This window comes from Athalia rosae, chromosome 5 (genome assembly GCF_917208135.1).
Source record: "Athalia rosae chromosome 5, iyAthRosa1.1, whole genome shotgun sequence".
In the NCBI taxonomy this organism is placed as follows: domain Eukaryota; kingdom Metazoa; phylum Arthropoda; class Insecta; order Hymenoptera; family Athaliidae; genus Athalia; species Athalia rosae.
The window spans coordinates 3,165,126-3,183,280 of record NC_064030.1 but is presented as its reverse complement, the minus strand read 5'-3'; the positions used below and the strand labels follow the sequence as shown (position 1 = coordinate 3,183,280).

The 18,155-nt window shown below is 45.4% G+C and overlaps 2 protein-coding genes across 6 annotated transcripts in view; one reads left to right on the top strand and one right to left on the bottom strand.

Moving 5' to 3' along the window:
* Window positions 1-17,925, top strand: part of LOC105692891 (paired box protein Pax-6-like) — a 58,041-nt gene extending 40,116 nt beyond the window's left edge. For 3 of the 5 annotated variants that reach the window (XM_048654987.1, XM_048654986.1, XM_048654988.1), the window contains exons 7-10: window positions 13,563-13,822; window positions 14,132-14,361; window positions 14,515-14,816; window positions 15,199-17,925. In XM_048654987.1, the coding sequence (XP_048510944.1) occupies window positions 13,563-13,822; window positions 14,132-14,361; window positions 14,515-14,816; window positions 15,199-15,293 (887 nt within the window). In that variant the 3' untranslated portion in view covers window positions 15,294-17,925. Of the gene's footprint in view, window positions 1-13,562; window positions 13,823-14,131; window positions 14,362-14,514; window positions 14,921-15,198 lie in introns of all 5 variants that reach the window. The other 2 variants (XR_007278342.1, XM_048654989.1) reach the window with 2 other exon arrangements.
* LOC105692892 (RNA polymerase II degradation factor 1-like) lies at window positions 1,973-3,705 on the bottom strand. The gene is made up of 3 exons (XM_012412408.3): window positions 3,544-3,705; window positions 2,877-3,458; window positions 1,973-2,753 (listed from the first exon to the last, which is right to left on the bottom strand). The coding sequence occupies exons 1-3, from the start codon at window positions 3,547-3,549 to the stop codon at window positions 2,277-2,279; spliced, it is 1,065 nt and encodes a 354-aa protein (XP_012267831.2). The 5' UTR covers window positions 3,550-3,705; the 3' UTR covers window positions 1,973-2,276.
* Window positions 17,926-18,155: the final 230 nt, after the last annotated feature.

The window sequence follows — 18,155 nt, the reverse complement described above, 5'->3', positions numbered from 1 at the left end:
GTGTGCGTGCGCCCGATGGCTTCTGCCTTCTCTCGACGTCGTCTGTTGTAACTATATACATATAGGTATGCCTATAGCCCGTAGGTTATACACAACGGCGGAAGGGTAAAGAGGGTAAATAGAGAACAAAGGCTACCGTGAAAGCAGGTGCCTCGGCAAAGGCAAAGTTCGACGTATGCATCAGCGGGAGGTCCCAATCACACGGACTCTCCGATTGAACCTACCGTAGCGAGGGCTCCGAGTCGCACGAGATTCTTGAAAGGACCCCGCCTAACTCCGCGTTCCCAACATTTCTTCTCTTCGTACGTAAAAAAAATAATTCTACTTTTAAGCAAAAAAATATCGTTTACTCCACGTTAGTGGTACATCCAAATTTACTCGAAATACCGATACGGCGAATGACGAGGATTCCCTTTTTCTTCACCTTCGACCCTGGGAGGCTGCGGTAAGGGGTGAGGAATACGGAGGATTTTTGACTCGCCCGTGCGACTCGATACGAATCTGAATATGTATATACCTATGTTTACGGGTTATACGCATACCGCTGCTCCTGCAGCTTCTAATTCCCTTCGTACGTATACTACCGTATGGATCGAATGCGTTCCCACACACCGCGGGGACTCCCGCTATTTTCTTAATCTCAGAGCCCCGTTCGTAGACGAGACAAACGAGGCAAACAACCGAAAACAACAGGAGATCTCTCGCCCCGACTCCTGCTGGGGTGGCAAAGCCAGGATTGACTCCTGCAGTATATACTACCAGCGAACATACATATATCTAAATCGCGAGCGCACATATGCGATATACGTACATAGCCGTACTTATGTACTGCAGTAGCTTCGCTACGCGCCATGCCTACAACGCGAACGACAGATGTGGTCGATCCGAGAGAAACGAGGAGAAGAAAATTACAGAAAATTTTTTGCACCTTACCAAAGCTGAATCTAATATCAGAAGAGAATCAAAAAATTTCATTCAATCATTTTTCTCAATTTTCTGCGATAAATTATTTCCTTAGAAAATTTCTAGGACGATCGCAGGAGGGGGTTGGTTATAATCCCCGCGATATATATCGTGTGCGAGTGAAGTTGAAGGAAAGTAGAGAAAAAAAAAAGAAAAAGGATGCATACCTACCTACGAGTATTAACGGAATAAAAATTGGTGTGTGGATGGGATAAAATTTAATTTCGTTATAATGCGAGATTACAAGTTCCACCCCTGTATATAATCAAGTACCTATATACCGTTTCGGAGCTTCTAGTCGGGCTGTCTATAGATATATATATATATATATATATATATATATATATATATATATATATATATATATATATTTTTTATCCGAGAGATATTTTCTGAAATTAAATTGATGCGAAAAATATCTGCCCTCAGCTCAGCCGGGGAAGGCAACTTCCGGAAAAAATTAATATCCTCATGGGATGTATGGTATAGCGGCGGTAGGAATTCGCGAGGCAAGAGGAAAGGAGAGTGGAAGGAGAGGCTGAAGAGAAAAAGGAAGGGTAAAGTTCCGAGCAGATACGCGCGCCGGTGTAGGCTAACCGTCGATACACCGCGGGGGATAACTTTTCGGAGGAAACTTTGTTTTCGCAAAATTCGAAAGCTGTGGGACGCGATTTTCACACGAAAGCGAGAATCGGATTGCGCTTTCCATTTCCTTTATTTTTTTTTTTTGTTTCTCCCAATATCTCCGCTAGCGATTCTTCGGAAAATTGTATCACGTCACCGACCGGCAGACATGGGAAATTAAAGGGTGGAAGGGAAAAAAAGTGGGCCGAGATAAAGAAGAGGCTGAAAAGACTTATGAAAAATCTTGAAATCGTAGCTACTCTTCGCTAACTGGATGCGCGCGATATTAAATTTTTGGAATTTCGCGGCGTCGAGTTTCTGACGGTAACTTTCATAATCCACCCGAACGAAGGAAATTGCGGTGAAAATATTTGGAAGACAATTATTAGCTTGAACTAGAGAATTTTTCGATATTTATTCATAGCAGATTGTACATAACACATGTGGGCAGTTATATGAATATTATACATGTAAGTTTTTTTTTTTTTTTGTTTCATTTTCTGTTTTACGCAACGATAAATAATATAAAGAAGGATATAACCAGAGTCATCGTAACGCGGACTTACAATTAGACGTGAAAAGTAAAAACCATTCTCGTTAATCCAATAAATAAAATTTCCAACCTTCGACCTCGTCCGAACGGTTCGAACTCTTCACGCGATTTCACCGGAAACAAAAAGCATCGCTAATTAAAAACTGAGAAGATATCTAGTCTCAGGAGCCTGGACTCTGTAGTTGGATGAGTAGCCGGAGGCGGGAACCGCGGCACCCAGAGGAACAACTGGCGAAGCTACGTTGAACGGATACCGAACGACCGCGGCAAGCGGAGGTGACGGTGCGGCAGCTTCGTCCTGAAGTTCGAGTTTCCCGGACGAGGTTGAGGATCCCGCGGGAGCTGATTGAGCGGCGACGTTCAGAGTTGCCGGGTTGAAGCGAACTTCTTGAAGAGGAGAGTAGGAGTAGATCGGCCCTCTCAGGGGCTCGACGTTCTCCGCACGGATCCTGGCGAAGTACTTCATCGCCTCTATGTCCTGATGACTGACGTAACGGATGCGTTGAAGACGACCGTCGGGAAGAGCGATGTAGTACTCGCCCATTTCACGTTGTTGTTGGTTGTCGATGTCCTCCTCGTCGTCCAGTTCGTTCACCGAATTCACCGGCTCCACCTGAAGTTTTCGGTTGAACAATAAATGACCGCAACGCGTGGATTGATTTTCCAGCGGACGCTTTTTATGAAACCGATCGGTAAGAAAATCGGGCGAAGACAAATAAAAGAGAAGGAAACTCACCTCGGAGTCTGCCGTTTGCGGTGCCAAGGTGGTCGTCGAGTCTTCGATTTCGGTGGTGGTCGTCGACGGTTCCTCGGTCGTTGTTGTAACGGGAACACCGTATTCCTGTTCCGGTTGTCGGGGCTGGAACTGTCCCCGAGGTTGGGGAACACCGAACCGGTTCACTTCTGGTTGGAAAACCGGCGCCAGGAACCGACGTCCTTGGTTCGAATTTTGGGAAGCTCCGAACTGCTGCTGCTGCTGTTGTTGTTGTTGTTGCGGTTGTTGCGGTTGTTGCTGCCGGCGATTTTCCAAAGGTTGTACGGGCTGAGGAACGTCCGGTGCCCCGTACTGCTGTTCGGGGTTCGAGGAAGGCTCGCTTGGCGAACCGTAAGAGGTTTCCACTTGCCTCTGGGGCAGATAGAAGGACGGACCGTCCGGCTTCCATCCCGAAGGAGGGTAAAATCCATCAGACGGAGTATACGGAGTGGTGTTTTCCTCCTGACGAGCGAAGTAGTAGCGTCTCTGTTGTTGATTTTGTTGGCGGTAGACGGGAGTCTCTGCGACAGCGAGGGCCACCAAAGCGGCTAGGACTAGGAAAACCTGAAAGTAGATTCGCGGTGAGCCGAATTGCTTTTTCCAAAGAAAAGTTGAGATTCGTCGATAGCCGAATGATGGCGATGTCTACCTTCATGTTGTGCGACGGATCGTACTGCGAAACTGATGGACTCGTTCGTTGGTTTTTGAACGACTGATTTGTCCGGCGTCGCGAAGCGTTTTATACCGAGAACGCGGGCGCGCGATCTGCATGGCTAAACGGATCGGCTCATCCGTACGGTATATTCAATTTTTTCCTTCGGGATCTCCTCCGCGATGTCCGACACGCAGTCGCGTATGACATTGGCCTCCTAAAGTCCGCGACTGCGACGATGAGTCCTCGTTAAACTCGTTGGCCAATTCCACGACGTCATCCTCCGTATCGTACGTACGCACATCTGCCGCACGCTCGACATCGTCGTTGTTCACGATCGTTCGAAAACATCGATAAACAAATCGATCCGGTCGTCGAACGAAAAACTTTATTTTCCATTTACGAAGTGAAAAAAATAAGAAGTAAAGCACACGGCCGACAGCGCTTATTTCAGAGGGCATTCGTATAAATATAGTTAAAAATTCGAATTCGCGACAGCGACGCGAGGATCGGGATTCGGCTCACGTTCATCCTTCGCGCGTGACGCTTCGCACAAGTAAATAATTCTGCTGAACTCAATCCACGGACAGCATCCAATGAAAGTGATCGACGCTCACCGCGTTACAGTCGGAACAAATGGAGGTCCGATAAGCCGACGTATTTTATTCGACGCTCGACGCATCTCACGTACGTTGCAGATATTCATACGTATATGAACACATCCACGCCGATTACATCGTTAGATTTATAAAAGTTGCAACAATACGTGTGTATGTATCGATTATTAATCGGGGACGGATCGTCGCGCGACCGTCAAAACTTCGGAGGAGATGTACTTGGTCACTTTCCATATATTTAAACGTATTCAGACGACGCGCGACACCCGTTGAATAAAATAACGAAGAACGTCTCATTTTCATTACATATAATTCTTATTTTAAAGCACACGCAATCGTTCTCTCATAATACGCAGCTATAGCGTGTGTAACTCCCGGAGACGTAATCGGTTCTGCGTAGGGATGGTCCCGCCTCGTTTCTTCTCTGGGAAATAGGAAGATTCGGGATTACGTTCGCCGAAGGAAGAAATGAAACAAAAAAAACACAAAAAAGGGAAACAAGTAGAATCGGGAGCAAAGTAGATTTATTATGCTCGAGAGAACGGTGGACCCCCTACGATATCAAAGAACACAAGTGGATATTGGATGCCACGATATCGAAACATCGCGAAGAAACAAACGTGGATGTCTAATATCCTGGATCCCTTTTCCGTCGGACCGCAGCTGTTCGAAAATTTCTCTCCCACAAGTTGCGCTACGGGGAAACGAAAATGTTGGAAAAAAAATCGATGAGCCTCGATGCGTCGTATCGAATGAAAGAAAATTGAAAAAAAAAAAATCAAATCTTTCGAACGAAACTCGCACGAAGATTCGCGCTTATTACGAGGAAAATCTGAATTTATATCGGCGTTCGTCCCGTAGTCCTGCCAAAAATCTAGTCGAAAACGGACCGGGAGAGAAACAGAGAGAGAGAGAGAGAGAGAGAGAGAAGGCACCGGAGCAAAAGGGGAGGGGTGGGAGGGGGTGAGATACCACGCGTACAAGCGCTGCAAAGCAAATTACTCACAGTTAAACGACTCCATTTCAATATCGGGTCCTGCCAGGGACAAAAGAAGGGTGAGACGCCTCTCCCTTCTGTCGCAGGCATCGACGAGCCCGTAGGCCGACGCTGTTTACTGCTGGCTTCCAGCAACCGCTGACGCTCTGCCTATAAACGTATAGGATGCGGCGGTTCGCACCATGATGCGTTCCATCGTCGAGTTACCGACAACAATTTTTCCCGTCGATTCGTGCTAAATTTTTTTCTCGCAAACGCCGTGAGCTTCGAGTCTGAAAAATATGCGTCTCTTACACGATCCACCGAAAGGAGGAGAGAATCGTGGACTTTTTTTTTCTTAAATTTTTGTCCCACCCAATTGACCGCGACTCGGAGAATCCATCGAACGTTGCTCAGGTGACCCTGAAAGAATATGTTAATCGCGTCGAATTGAAACTAAAACGCATTATGGCGGTGGTTAGGTAGATATGGCGAGGAACGAGTGGCAACGCACGAGAGAGAAAAACGAACGACGAGTCTGTCTTCGTATAATTGAATACCTAGAGGTATGTTTCGCGTCTGGGGGGGCTCTTGTGCGGGTTCTCGGCTCCGGGCTTCGCACCCCATGCCTGCCTAGTGGCGTCTGCAAACCGGATTAATTGTCTATGAAGGGTGGCGGAGAAGGAGGCGAAAGGGAGGAGGGCTGAAAGAGGAGAGAGAGAGAGAGGGAGAGAGGGAGAGAGAGAGGAGGCGGAGGACGGGAACGCGGACGACAAAAAGGACAATGAACTACATTGACAATTAACCCTGAAACGCATACCCGTAACTAGAATTAGCGACCTGCAGTGTCGGAAAAGGAAGGAAGGAAAAAAAAAAAAAGAAGAAGCGATGACCAGACCGAAATGAAACTCGATACACCGCCATACCTCTCGGGACAAGCTGTCGAATTAAAAGTGCATGTTCCTTAAATCCGACAAAATGACATCCGCGACGCGTCGATTAACCTGGAGATCGATTCTCCGACGAAATATATTCTACGTCAATTAGACACCGCGTGTAGGACCGAACGCGTTGGAATAAACGCTACTTTTCCGCTCATCGTTTTGTTGGAGCAATAAAATAACGGTCGTCCCGCGTCGTTTGGCTCGGGCGCGTCGCGCCCCGCGTGTCCCACGGGATAAGGCGGAGCCAACAAACTGTTTAACAACTAGTTGCTCGATCCTCCGGCGTCTGAGTCCCTCAGGACTTGTTTCGCGGTATGGATATCCAACCGCGAATTAACCAGCGGTGAAACCCCGTCGCGACGAATGGACTTTCGAATTAAGTATCGCCCCGCTGTTTTCGGATCCCCTGAAAAGTACGGACTTGTGTAAAAATTTAGGTCCGCGCGTCGGAGTTTCTCGAGCGGATTTCACATGCGAGGCAAAGATGAGAGCGAATTCAAGGCGACGTTTAGGATTTTCGTTCCCTCGCGGTGCTATGTGAACAAACGTCGTGCTTTTCTATGTGTCCGCACGTGGTGTACGCGCCGAGTTCCGGGGGATGACGATGCGAGAGAAAGAGCTAGGTTTGGGGTAGGCGTTCCCCAACCCCATCGTCAGTCAATGTTTGCCGGTTTAACCAACCGTGATGTTGGCTGCCAAGTTTGTTCGAGATATTAGCACGCGTTGGCATCAGAGGTTCGACTTGAAACTTTGACTCTAACTTTACTGCACGGAACCTCTTTTACCGCGCCCCGTGCTTAATCACTTCTCTCGGGGAATAATGTTGCTCTTTTTTAAATTTCATAACCGCCACTTGGTCAAAGAACTTCGCTCGGAATTGCATACTTATTATTACAAGAAAATTTTCATAAAAGACGTTTCTTTCCCTTTCCGACATATATTTTTTTTTTTTTCTCTTCGTTCTCTATTTCCTCCTCTCTCCGGAGCTCTAACGAGTTTGAATTGTTTCGAAAAGATTCACGGAGATTATTATGCCCGATCAAGTCAGCCATTAAATTTCTTATTCCGCCGATCGTTGTGCACATCGGGTTATACGCTCGTTCAACTTTCTAGTAGATCGTTAACGACTAAAAATAGTACATCAGAAAGATAGGAATTATATAATCCGAATGAAATGGTTTCAGTTTTTTTCAATCGAACCAAATAATTGCGGGCCCTACGGATTATTCCGCGCACTTGATATCGCTTCTCATGCTTCGGGGGTAAGTTCCGCGTACTTCTCCGCCATCGACCAACCATATTTTCCCCCTCTCCCTTCGGCTCGACTCGCTTTCCCTTTCGTCTAACCTTCGCCGCAGCTATTACCGAAGATCGCTAATCGCGTTAGCGGAATAGGATGTGCGCCACGAGAGAAAGGGGGGCGGGGGAGGCGGAGGGGCGGTTTAGTTTAGCGACGAGGAGAAACAGACGGGTATGGGACGCGCACGCATAGGCCCTTCGTAGAATGGAAGTATAGCTGGAAAAGCCCTATACCCGGTTCGAATATCGCGGAAACTCTGCCCCGAACCTGTAGCGAGATACACGAACATTTCTCTACCTATACGTATATACATGTACAGGGGGTTTATTACGCGATTCGTTTGTAACTCCCACCCCCATTTTCCACTCTCAACCCTCGAGCCCCACCACTTCTCGGCAAGGACTCCCAATCCTCTTTGCCAACAAATGCTCGAACGAGCTGTGCCAGGCAAATCTCCTTAGTCTCGAAACTCGATCAAATTTAGCCGTTACCGTCAATTCCTTACTACCACTGCCACAATGCTCCCTCTCCGCGCTACCGTGCCACCCCACCCCCAAAATTTATAGATTATTAACGTACATCTGGGTATAGCGATTTGCGGATATTCGGAACGGAAAATGTATCTTGGAAAAATTTTTTTACTACAAATTTGGGAGAACGATGGGAAAAATCTGTGGGGAGAAATTAGAATCCTCGAACGTATTTCACGCGGTTATATAGAGTGGCGTGTATATAAACAGGTGAGATTTCGGTCGGTGTGCAACTTATTTCGCTGCCTTAACTCGACTTAACTGTTGTACACCGAGCAAAGTTTCCCGCACACCCACTAAATAACAAGAATTGCGCACTTCCGTCTCTTGCTTGCTCCTTTCGCCCAATTACTTCCGGCTTCTCGAGTAAAGCGAATGTACTTTTGTAAGTTACTCACTGTAGCCAACTAACTCCTTATCCCGCACCGCGGCGTTATAATGCCGTATCTTACGCCAACCCCCGCCCGACTGCACAACAACTGCATACCCGTTAGTCGGTGAAAAACAGAGAGCGAGAAAACCCGCCCACGCTACCGCCGAGGTGCAAATTGATCCTCTTTCGAGTCGCATTTACATAAGCGGAAATACATCGACTTCCGCGAGTTAGACGTCGGAGTTTTGCCGGTGATCCGGCCAAACAATTGTCCAACGAACGACGCGCTACATGGAATCCGGTCTTCGGTATCCGCCTATATCGGATGCTCGTTATAACGTCGGATGAGACGGGCAACGCGAGCCGCGGCCGAGGGATTTGAAAATAGAAGGACGCTTGGGAGCAATCTGCGCCTCCGAAAATGTACACGGGATACATACATACGTAGGCGAAATTCAGCCGCGGTACACGGGGTATTATATACACCGTGTACAGAACTCAAGGCGTAATCCTGTTCAGCCCGACGCTTAATCCCTGGGGATAAATTTATCAGATACCTCACCCCAGTATTTACGAGTACAAACAGTGGGATGAGCGGATCCGGTGTAGACTACCCGGTAGATCCCGCGTGTGCTCCGCGAACTAGCTCCCAATTTTGAGAGAGAAAAAAAAAAAAAAGAGAGAGAGATACCCAGGTACGCGAAAATGTAAAAATGATTTTTCAATTCTGCAGCGTAGAAAATAGCGAGGTGGATTTCAGTCGCGTCTGCAACAGATAGCGGATCGGCACCGGTGAATGGCCGTTACTAAAAGTTTGAATGGCCGCTCGGTGTCATTCCGGGTCTTCTGGTTGAGCTGGGAATTATAATTCAGCGTATAGGGGCTCGATATGCACCGTTTCATTGTGCCGCTAATATCAATGGCCGAAGGGTGTCACAGCGGAACGGGGTATCCTCCGCGAGTCGTTCCTCGTTTACCACACCTATATTCCCGCTTGTCTCCCCGAAATCGCTTGTGTAAAAAGTCGAGAAAAAAAACTATCCGCCGCAACCCCCCTAATGGCCGCCACCCTACTTAGCGGCGTGTTCAACTACGGAACATAGGCGTACACCTCGCGCATTATAATATACCGAGCGCCGTACCTACCTACCTACCTTCGACCTACGAGTTTAACCGTGGATATTATTATTACTCGTATAAAGCGTGAAACTGGGGACCTCCGCTGACATCTGTATCATTGCCGGCTATGCCGAGGGACTCGGATGTACGAGGACCGTTTTAGGGACGTTTTAGGGTCGCCAATTGTACGACTAAAGCCCATCGGTCGCGGTCGATTCAGTCTAGAGTACCACCGGTAATTCTAGCAATATGGAGGACCTGAGATTAATCACCGTATCTTTGCGACAAAAAAAATCTACCGTTCGTTTTCACGTTCTCTTCACCTTCGAGTTCATGTCTCAACTCTATGCATGGTGGTACTTTATTAATCGTGGAAAATTTTTGGGGAAATTTAGTCGGGAAGTTAAAAGTAAAACGTTGACATTTTGGTATTTTCTCGTTCCTTTTTCGATCGATCGAGTGCCCATCGTCTATCAATCCGCTCTGTGCTGCACCCGTTATTAGGTGGAACCTTGAAGAGGGGGGTGCGTTCGTACGTTGGAGCAGGGAATGGCGCGAGAGAGGTACTCTGCACTGTACAGGGCAACCGATCCCATTGTACACATAGAGCCCGATATTATATTACATCGCGTTATATCATATTATAAAATGTTAGTCAACTAGAGTCGAGTGCCGCTCACCCGGGAGTGGAAAAGGCGCTACGGCACGCGCGTCGTCGCTCTTTGATTGAATAAATAATGTCCCATAATGCAGCAGCCGCGGCAATCTCGATCCTACTTAAGCGATAATATCGGCCGTATTCCCCGCACCTTCCTTTCCACGTGGCATTCAACGCGAAACACACACGCCTCTGGAGTCAGCTTCGATGAACACGAGCAATGTAACGTATGGGTAATCGAAGGTACTACCTATGCGCATACGTTATAATATAAGTCTTTCGAGCCGCAACAACAATGCGATCAAAACGCCATTGTCCTCGTAGTCGTACTTCGCGGAGACTTCGTACACGGGCATACGAGCAATGTATGTGCGTAATGTAAGGTAACCCTTTCCGATCATTGTGCAATTGTTTCCGGGATATTACAATTGAGACAATAAGTTTTTTCAAGTTTTCAACGTTTAGTTGAGTAAGCAGCGGATATTAATACCACCACTGTTCGTAACGCAGGCACGGGGATGGTACTTCAACGGGTACGAGTATCAATCGAATCGTACACATGGTAATAATGGCGAGCCGGTGCCTTTCCGATGTAAAAAAAAAAGTCGTCTATTATTTTTGCGCAACTTGATTCCAGAGAATGCGTCGTTATTTCTGTTATATTTCGTCGTTGTGTTGACTTCGTAGAGCAAAAACGCTGTAAAACTGGTACGCGTTTTTCCATTCTCTTTTTTTTTTTTTTTCTTCTCCTTTCAATCGTACGGGTTCGATTCATGTAATTCAAATGACTCGTGATCGATGATTTATAAACGGCGATACGCCAGCAGCTATTATATACATAGAATATATTGTTTCGCCATTGTCCCATTATATCGTAATTGTTCATATTGTTCGATTGTATTAAAATTCTCTCGTCAAACGCCGTGAGGGTATTTCGTTTTTTTTTTTTCTCTTCCTCCGTTTTTTTTTCTCGCTGAAATTAGATTTCTCGCATCTCGGTATCCACCTTCGCCATCGACGGTCTATACATTTATCGGGTAACGTAATCCAGGTACCCGCACAATATACGCGATCGTGATTCGCCGTTCTCGTAGTCCTATGAGGTATTTGCTGGAGTCGGAGAGTCGCCGCCGTTGCCGGTGCCGTTGAGAGGAGGACCAGAATTACCCAGCCTCTCTCTTCCCTCTCCATGTAACAGCTGCCAACATCTTCCGCGGTGGGTCTCCAGAGAGAGACATGACAGAAAACCTGATTCAGACTCACGGCAAATATTATATACCTATATACCGAGCCTGTATCTCCTTCTCGCTACGATACAAAATGGCCACTAGGCTCGCGGCACTCCCAGCTCTTTTTTTTCTCTTTTTTTCTTTCTTTTTTCCTCTCTTTTGTAATTCTTATCTCCTTTATCTTCGTCTATCCTCTCGGCTGATATCCCTCTCCTTCCCTCGTCACTTCGCAATTCTCTGCAGCAATTATTCCGCGTATCGTATACCGATAATCCATTACGATCTTTTAATCGACCATATTAACGACGCTTCATTTTTCACCGATTATATTATCCTTCGGGATATACCAGCGCGCTGTATCATTATTATTATTATCGTTATTGTTATGCTTATCATATCTCCGCTATTCATATTTGTTCAATGATTGCAAGCGTGAAAACTATATGCAGTTGTTTTGTCAAACATTATTTCTGCAATTTCTTCAACCCCTCTTTCATTTTTATGTACGGTATTATCGAAATAAGATGCGAGGAGAAACGGATAATCGGGGATCCATCCGTTTTAATTATCCTCCTTCGCGTATCTAATCTCTCGTCTAATCTGGCTTTAATTGCCATACTCGTGGGACAACACGTTGAAAGCGCGCTCGTCGACTGGATACCGAGGCGTTAATTTTGCACCGCAGTCTGTGCAAGAAGAACCGGAAATGTGCATCCCGGTAGTTTGCGACGATGTGTGTAACTGGAATACCGTAGGAGATCCTCCAGGCAGACAAATCAAACTGTTCCCCAACTTTAAAACATGTCAAATGTTCCGCGCTAGTTGCATACAGCGTGCAACTGCGCACTGTGTGCGAAGCTTATGAGAAATTTACACGCGAATTTACATGCATAATAAATTTACACGCACGGGTCTGAATACCTGAGAATGTTCGTGCAAAAGGAGGCGAAGGAGAGAAAACGACAAGTTCTCACTTAACCCCCGAGTTTATCAAGTTTACGTTCTATATAATTACTATCACAATCCGAGATGCAAGTAACTCGGTAGACAAAACTCAATTGTGCAGTTCAACGTGGCTCGTGTTTGTACGACTGTATCCACGCTTGATATTTGACTGGACGAAATTTCGCCATGAAAAATAGGAGAAAAAAAAAAAAACTATTCAATTCGCTGTATCCTCGAACAGCAGGTACATCAATTACGTACTATATACCGCGTGGGTAGATTTTCACATTTTTAGTTCCTAAAAATATCGTGAAAAAGTCTCATATATCCCGCGGGTGGGGCAAAAATTTTTTTCCTCGCACGTACGATAGGCAACCCTCTAAGAAAGTGGAAGTTATAAGTCCCTCCCATTTTGCGTTTGTGTATAAAGTATCTGGTGCAAGGGAGGCCGGGATGAGACGAGATAGGTAGATAAGTGTAAGGTATAATACCATGGCTGATGGCTAGAGGGGGTTGTGCAGCATATATTGAATCGCTGGTCGCCCTCCCCGATTTCTCTCTCTCTCTCTCTCTCTCTCTCTCCGTCCCTCCCTTTCTTCCCCCTTGCCACGGTGCAAGGGGGTTGTTATCAGGTTTCCATTAGCGCAAAGGGATGAACACCGAACACTGTGCGAGCCGAGCACACACCGTGCCGGGAGGAACGAGGAGGGGGAGGGGGAGGGTGAGACCTTACGGAGAGGGTGAGAGGGGCGCGCAAACCAGTGGCGTCGGGACGCTCGGCGTCTTATCGCACCTCCTATATACCCACTCCCGGATCCCTCGCCAACAACGACGCCTCGACGCCGCGACGCGCTCACCCAGAAACCGACGATAAGGCTCGCCCGGCGACGCCTGCCTGCCTGCCTGCCTGCCTGCCTGCTTGCTTTCCTCCAACGCTATACTCCTCCGCTCGGTTATATGTATCACGGATATACGTATCTGTAGGGTACATATGAACAATGTAGACGCACACACCCCCCCACGCAGCTGTAACACCGTCAAACCGACGGACGAATTTTACAATTTTCACTCTCCTCGAAAACACGATACGCCATCTCAGGTAGAAATCGGGGTAGAAATGGATGGGGGAACGAGGAGGACAAGACGTGGATACGTTCTGCCGAACGATATTGGTGAAATTTTTTAATCGGTCTCCTTCGAGGATACCGCGTCATTTACCATCGACTAAATCGGCGCGTCGATTTCCGATGGGAGATCGTCGAGCGCGGAGTATAGGTGTTGCAGTTGGTATTAATCGACGTCCCGTATCCCGGTTTTGATTGCAGTTGCCGAATTGGAGGGCGGCGCGCATTCGGACGAGACAAACAGCGGCGGGGACAACAGTAACGCAGGTAGCATTTCCGGAGGCGGTGAAGACGACCAGGCGAGACTCCGTCTGAAAAGAAAACTGCAAAGAAACAGAACGAGCTTCAGCAACGAGCAAATCGACGCGCTGGAAAAGGAATTCGAGAGGACCCACTACCCCGATGTATTCGCCAGGGAGAGACTCGCCGCCAAAATTGGACTACCCGAAGCTCGCATCCAGGTGAATATTTTAACGTTAAGAGTAAAACCAGAAAAAAAGGAAAATAAATGCAGGGCGAAAGGTAAAAATCACGGTGATTTATAAATTCGGCTGCGTCGCGCGAAACGGGTGAGAATTTTTAAGAACTCGTAGACGAATGGAGAACGATGCGGTAGGATTAAAAAAAAAAAAAAAAAAACTACAACGACAGGGAGAATTACAGAAATATAAAAATTAGCGCAGATGTATTGAGATTTTTAACGCGGAGTCTGCGGCGCAACGTTCGTATAGCAATTGATCCCTGTGAATCTGTCTGGTCCACTAACTCAGGTGTGGTTTTCCAATCGGCGGGCAAAGTGGAGACGCGAGGAAAAGCTGCGTACCCAACGGAGGGACAACCCGCAACAGTCGCACGGCGGAGGGGTCGGTCTGGTCAGCGGTCATCCGACACCTCCACCTCCCCCGCCGCCGCACGCGCCACCCTCTCCGCCAAGGATTCATCACGGATTCGCGCCCTCCGCGGTCTACCCAGGGATTCCCAGCATGCCGGACTCCTACAGGTACGCTGCGAAATACCTCGATCAAATTCTACTCCCGTCCGTCGAATTTTCCCTCAATGTCACGCTTATGAAGCTCGTAAGAAAAAAAGGGAGACGAAGAACATCCTGTGATGGAAAATTGGAAGAGCGCACGGTAATTTGAAAATTTTTCAGCCCTATGACGTCGATGCCGAGCTTCGCCATGTCCTCGCCGAGTCAGCAAGGTCAGCATTCGGGTCCCGGTATGACGGGTGGCGGAGGTATGGGCCCGATGGGCATGAGCGTCGGGATGACGGTGGGTCCTAGCCCCGGGGCGTGTCTCCAGCAACGCGACAACGGATATTCCTGCGGCGTAGCGCGACCGCCGAGTTACGAACCTCTTCATCTCGGCTACGGCGCAAGGCCGACCTGCAGCCCCACGCAACCGTATCACACCGCGGGGTTGAACCAGTACAACCAGAATACCAGCTCGACCGGTGAGTGTCTACCACACTCGCTGCACTCCCTCCATTCGCTGCTCGCTCTCTAGCCACAGGAGAGCTGGATCTACCACGGATCCGTCGGGACGTACTATTGAGCGGTAATGACTCGACCGATTGATTCATTCTAATGGTCTCACTCTAATTAAGCCTCGATACCAGTAATAAAAATCAACGGGGATACGCACTCGGTCGTGGCCAGTCATGGTACCGCGAGACTTGCGTATTCCTCGAGAGTAACGTAGATTGAAAATCGTGCTGTTGATCACGTCATTTCAAGTCGAATGGGATTCGATGATTGTTCTCTCTTATTTCGTTGTGTAACCAAAGAGTCCGAACGGACGGGTGTACCGGGATCCAACTGACGATGATTTTTCAGGTCTCATCTCGCCAGGAGTGAGTGTGCCGATCGCGGTACCGGGGCAACCAGCACCAGACATGGCAGCCCAATATTGGTCTCCGCGACTCCAGTGACCGTGGTGGGCTTCGACGTCGACTTCCGGTCCCTAGGCGAGACGAGGCCCCTACCTCATTCCTTTAATGACAATTAAATCGTGAGCCGCGCAGCCGGCCCTCGACTGCGTTTCGGAAATTAAAAAAAATTCGAAAGTTTCTTTGAAAAATTCACCACCGTTTCACGAGGATTGCGCGATACGATCAGGCGAGAATTGCAGACGTTATAGTTTCGTCGTTAGTCGAAGAGTTCGCAACCGTTGTCCCTGAAAGAGCATTGCGCCGGTCGGATACCGTTAAAGAAAAACCATTGACGTTCGATGATGAAAAAGAGGAGAAGGAGAAGTAAGAAAACAAGACGTTACGTCACGCTCAACTTTTCCCGCAATCACTGTACGATACGACATACATATTATATGCACTCGACGCTCAAACTCGATTATTCTTTTTCTATCAAAATTTTTTCAATTTTTCGCTCTCTCTCTCTCTCTCTTTCTCCTTTTCTCGTTTTTCCCCCCTCTCTATAATTATTGATGAAAAAAAAATCACTTATATATTAAAATACTACATGCATACTTACAATTAGCGGGTTATTATACATGTAAATATATTAAACAAAAAAAAAAAAAAAATTCAAGAAAAAATATGAGCCATATACTTATATATATATATATAAATATATGTATAAACATACCTACCTCTGTAAGACAGAGCTCAAAAAAAAAAAAAAAAATCCTCGATATATCTGATATTTATTAATATAACTTTGTACACCTGCAACTCGCCATTCCCGCCCACCAACGTTAGTACAATAGCGATATGTACATGATAAATTAAAACTGATATTATTATTATTATCATTATTATTACTAATCATTATTATTGTCATTATCCTTATTATTCTTGATACGATCATCATTGCAGTATACGTACCTTCGATGAGTACATGCATATATACCGTCGTATATCGGGTAGATCAGCAGCGATGCGTACGAGTTACGCACATTGATGATATCGTATTCATCGCACGTAGAAAACAAGCCCGTTACATACGTATGTATATATAATGTGAGTATATACATATGTATCAATAGGTTGTAGTACACAGTATACATATGTAGGTAGAATGGTAATTTTTGGCCCCAGCGGCACACGTTGGTACAAATCCCGAGGTTATTATTATTCTCATTATGTAATGATTTTTATTTTTTATTAATTCAATTGAAGTTATTATCATTATTGACATCAATGGTGTTGTTGTGTAACATATTATTATTATTATTATTATTATCATCAGCGCTATTTACTAAAATCATAATTATTACATGGCATACCCTGCACGTTTGTTCGTGTATACCATGTGTCCCAGCGTTTACGTTGCAGTTTGTCTGGTTGCCTTACGTTATATCGGTAAGTCAAACCAAGCTGGTCCGCGAATGGACGTGGTGCTATAGGAAAAGTGGCACCTGATGGCAGTCAACCAGACATAACGTAGTGCAAGAGCTGGGACACATGGCATATGATTGACGATTCATATTTTCGATAACGTTACGTTGTACGATTACGATTATTATTTTATTGAAAGAATTATTAATATTATTATTATTCTGTATGATTATCATTACGTGTACTACCAGAATCAATGTCACTGATTTTAATATTATACCACGAATTGTTGCAATTAAAATGATCATCGTCATTGTCATGATACATATAATTGATACATTTGCACATTATCATTGCAGTCTCGATATCCATAGATAAAAATTAATTATCGGTATTACGAAGGTTGGTGAAATCGAAAGAGTCCGATGAATATGATTTTGAAGTCGGCAAAACTTCTTCAGAGCTTATTGTTAGCGTTAGAGTATATTATATTGCGCTAATTCGATAGTCAACTGCACGACGGTGAATTATAAATATACGAATGTAACGATGTAAATTATTTTGTATGATAATATAATACGACGGGGTGGGTCGGTGGAAAAAGGGTGTGAGTGGAGAAATTCAAAATACCAGTGAGAGTTCGTTTTCTTGATAACAAAAAAAAAAAAAGTGTTATTCATAATGACGTCGAGAAATGAACTTATATATATATATGTACCCTTTTTTTTTAACATGAGCCCCTGAATTTTGAACAGGTGAAACATAATAAATTAGCAAAATGAATCTCGTGTGCGGCAAACGCATTTCCTTGTGTAATTATATCATCATACATATTACAATATACGTAGCTATGTACAGTAAATGATTACCTGTTTGTTTCGTTGATCGTTTGATTTGTGTTATAAGGGACATGTATTGTATGCATAAAAATTGTATATGAAGAAAATTTCGCGCAGCGAAAGCACCTGTAAAACACCGTCGGTAGTTCGACTATAAACCAGATGAATAAATTTCTATAATATTTATAGAAGAGAATACAAAAACAGTGAATATAAAATTGATAAGAAGGAAGTTAGGATTAATTGATTAAAGAAATGAAAGAAACAGACACACGTAACTGATAGGGTGAAAGAGAGGGGGTGGGAAAGTCAGGAATTCGTAATCCACAAGTTATCGGTGCCGAAAAAAACTTAGCCGAGCATATGCATATATATCCATGTATATAAATACATACACATCTTATTATAATTAAAGACATTGTTATTATCATTATTATTATTATTTATATGTATATTCACTCAGCAAACGTCTGCTACAGGCTGATGACAAAAAAGCTTGGATGGACGTTTCGATGCGGGTGTTTCCATGAGGTACGCAGATAAAAATGAAACTATTGATGATTATTATTGATTATTGATTATTCATATTATTATTATTATTATTATCATTGATATGTACTGACCATAGGTATAATTCGTAATTTATATATATAAATAT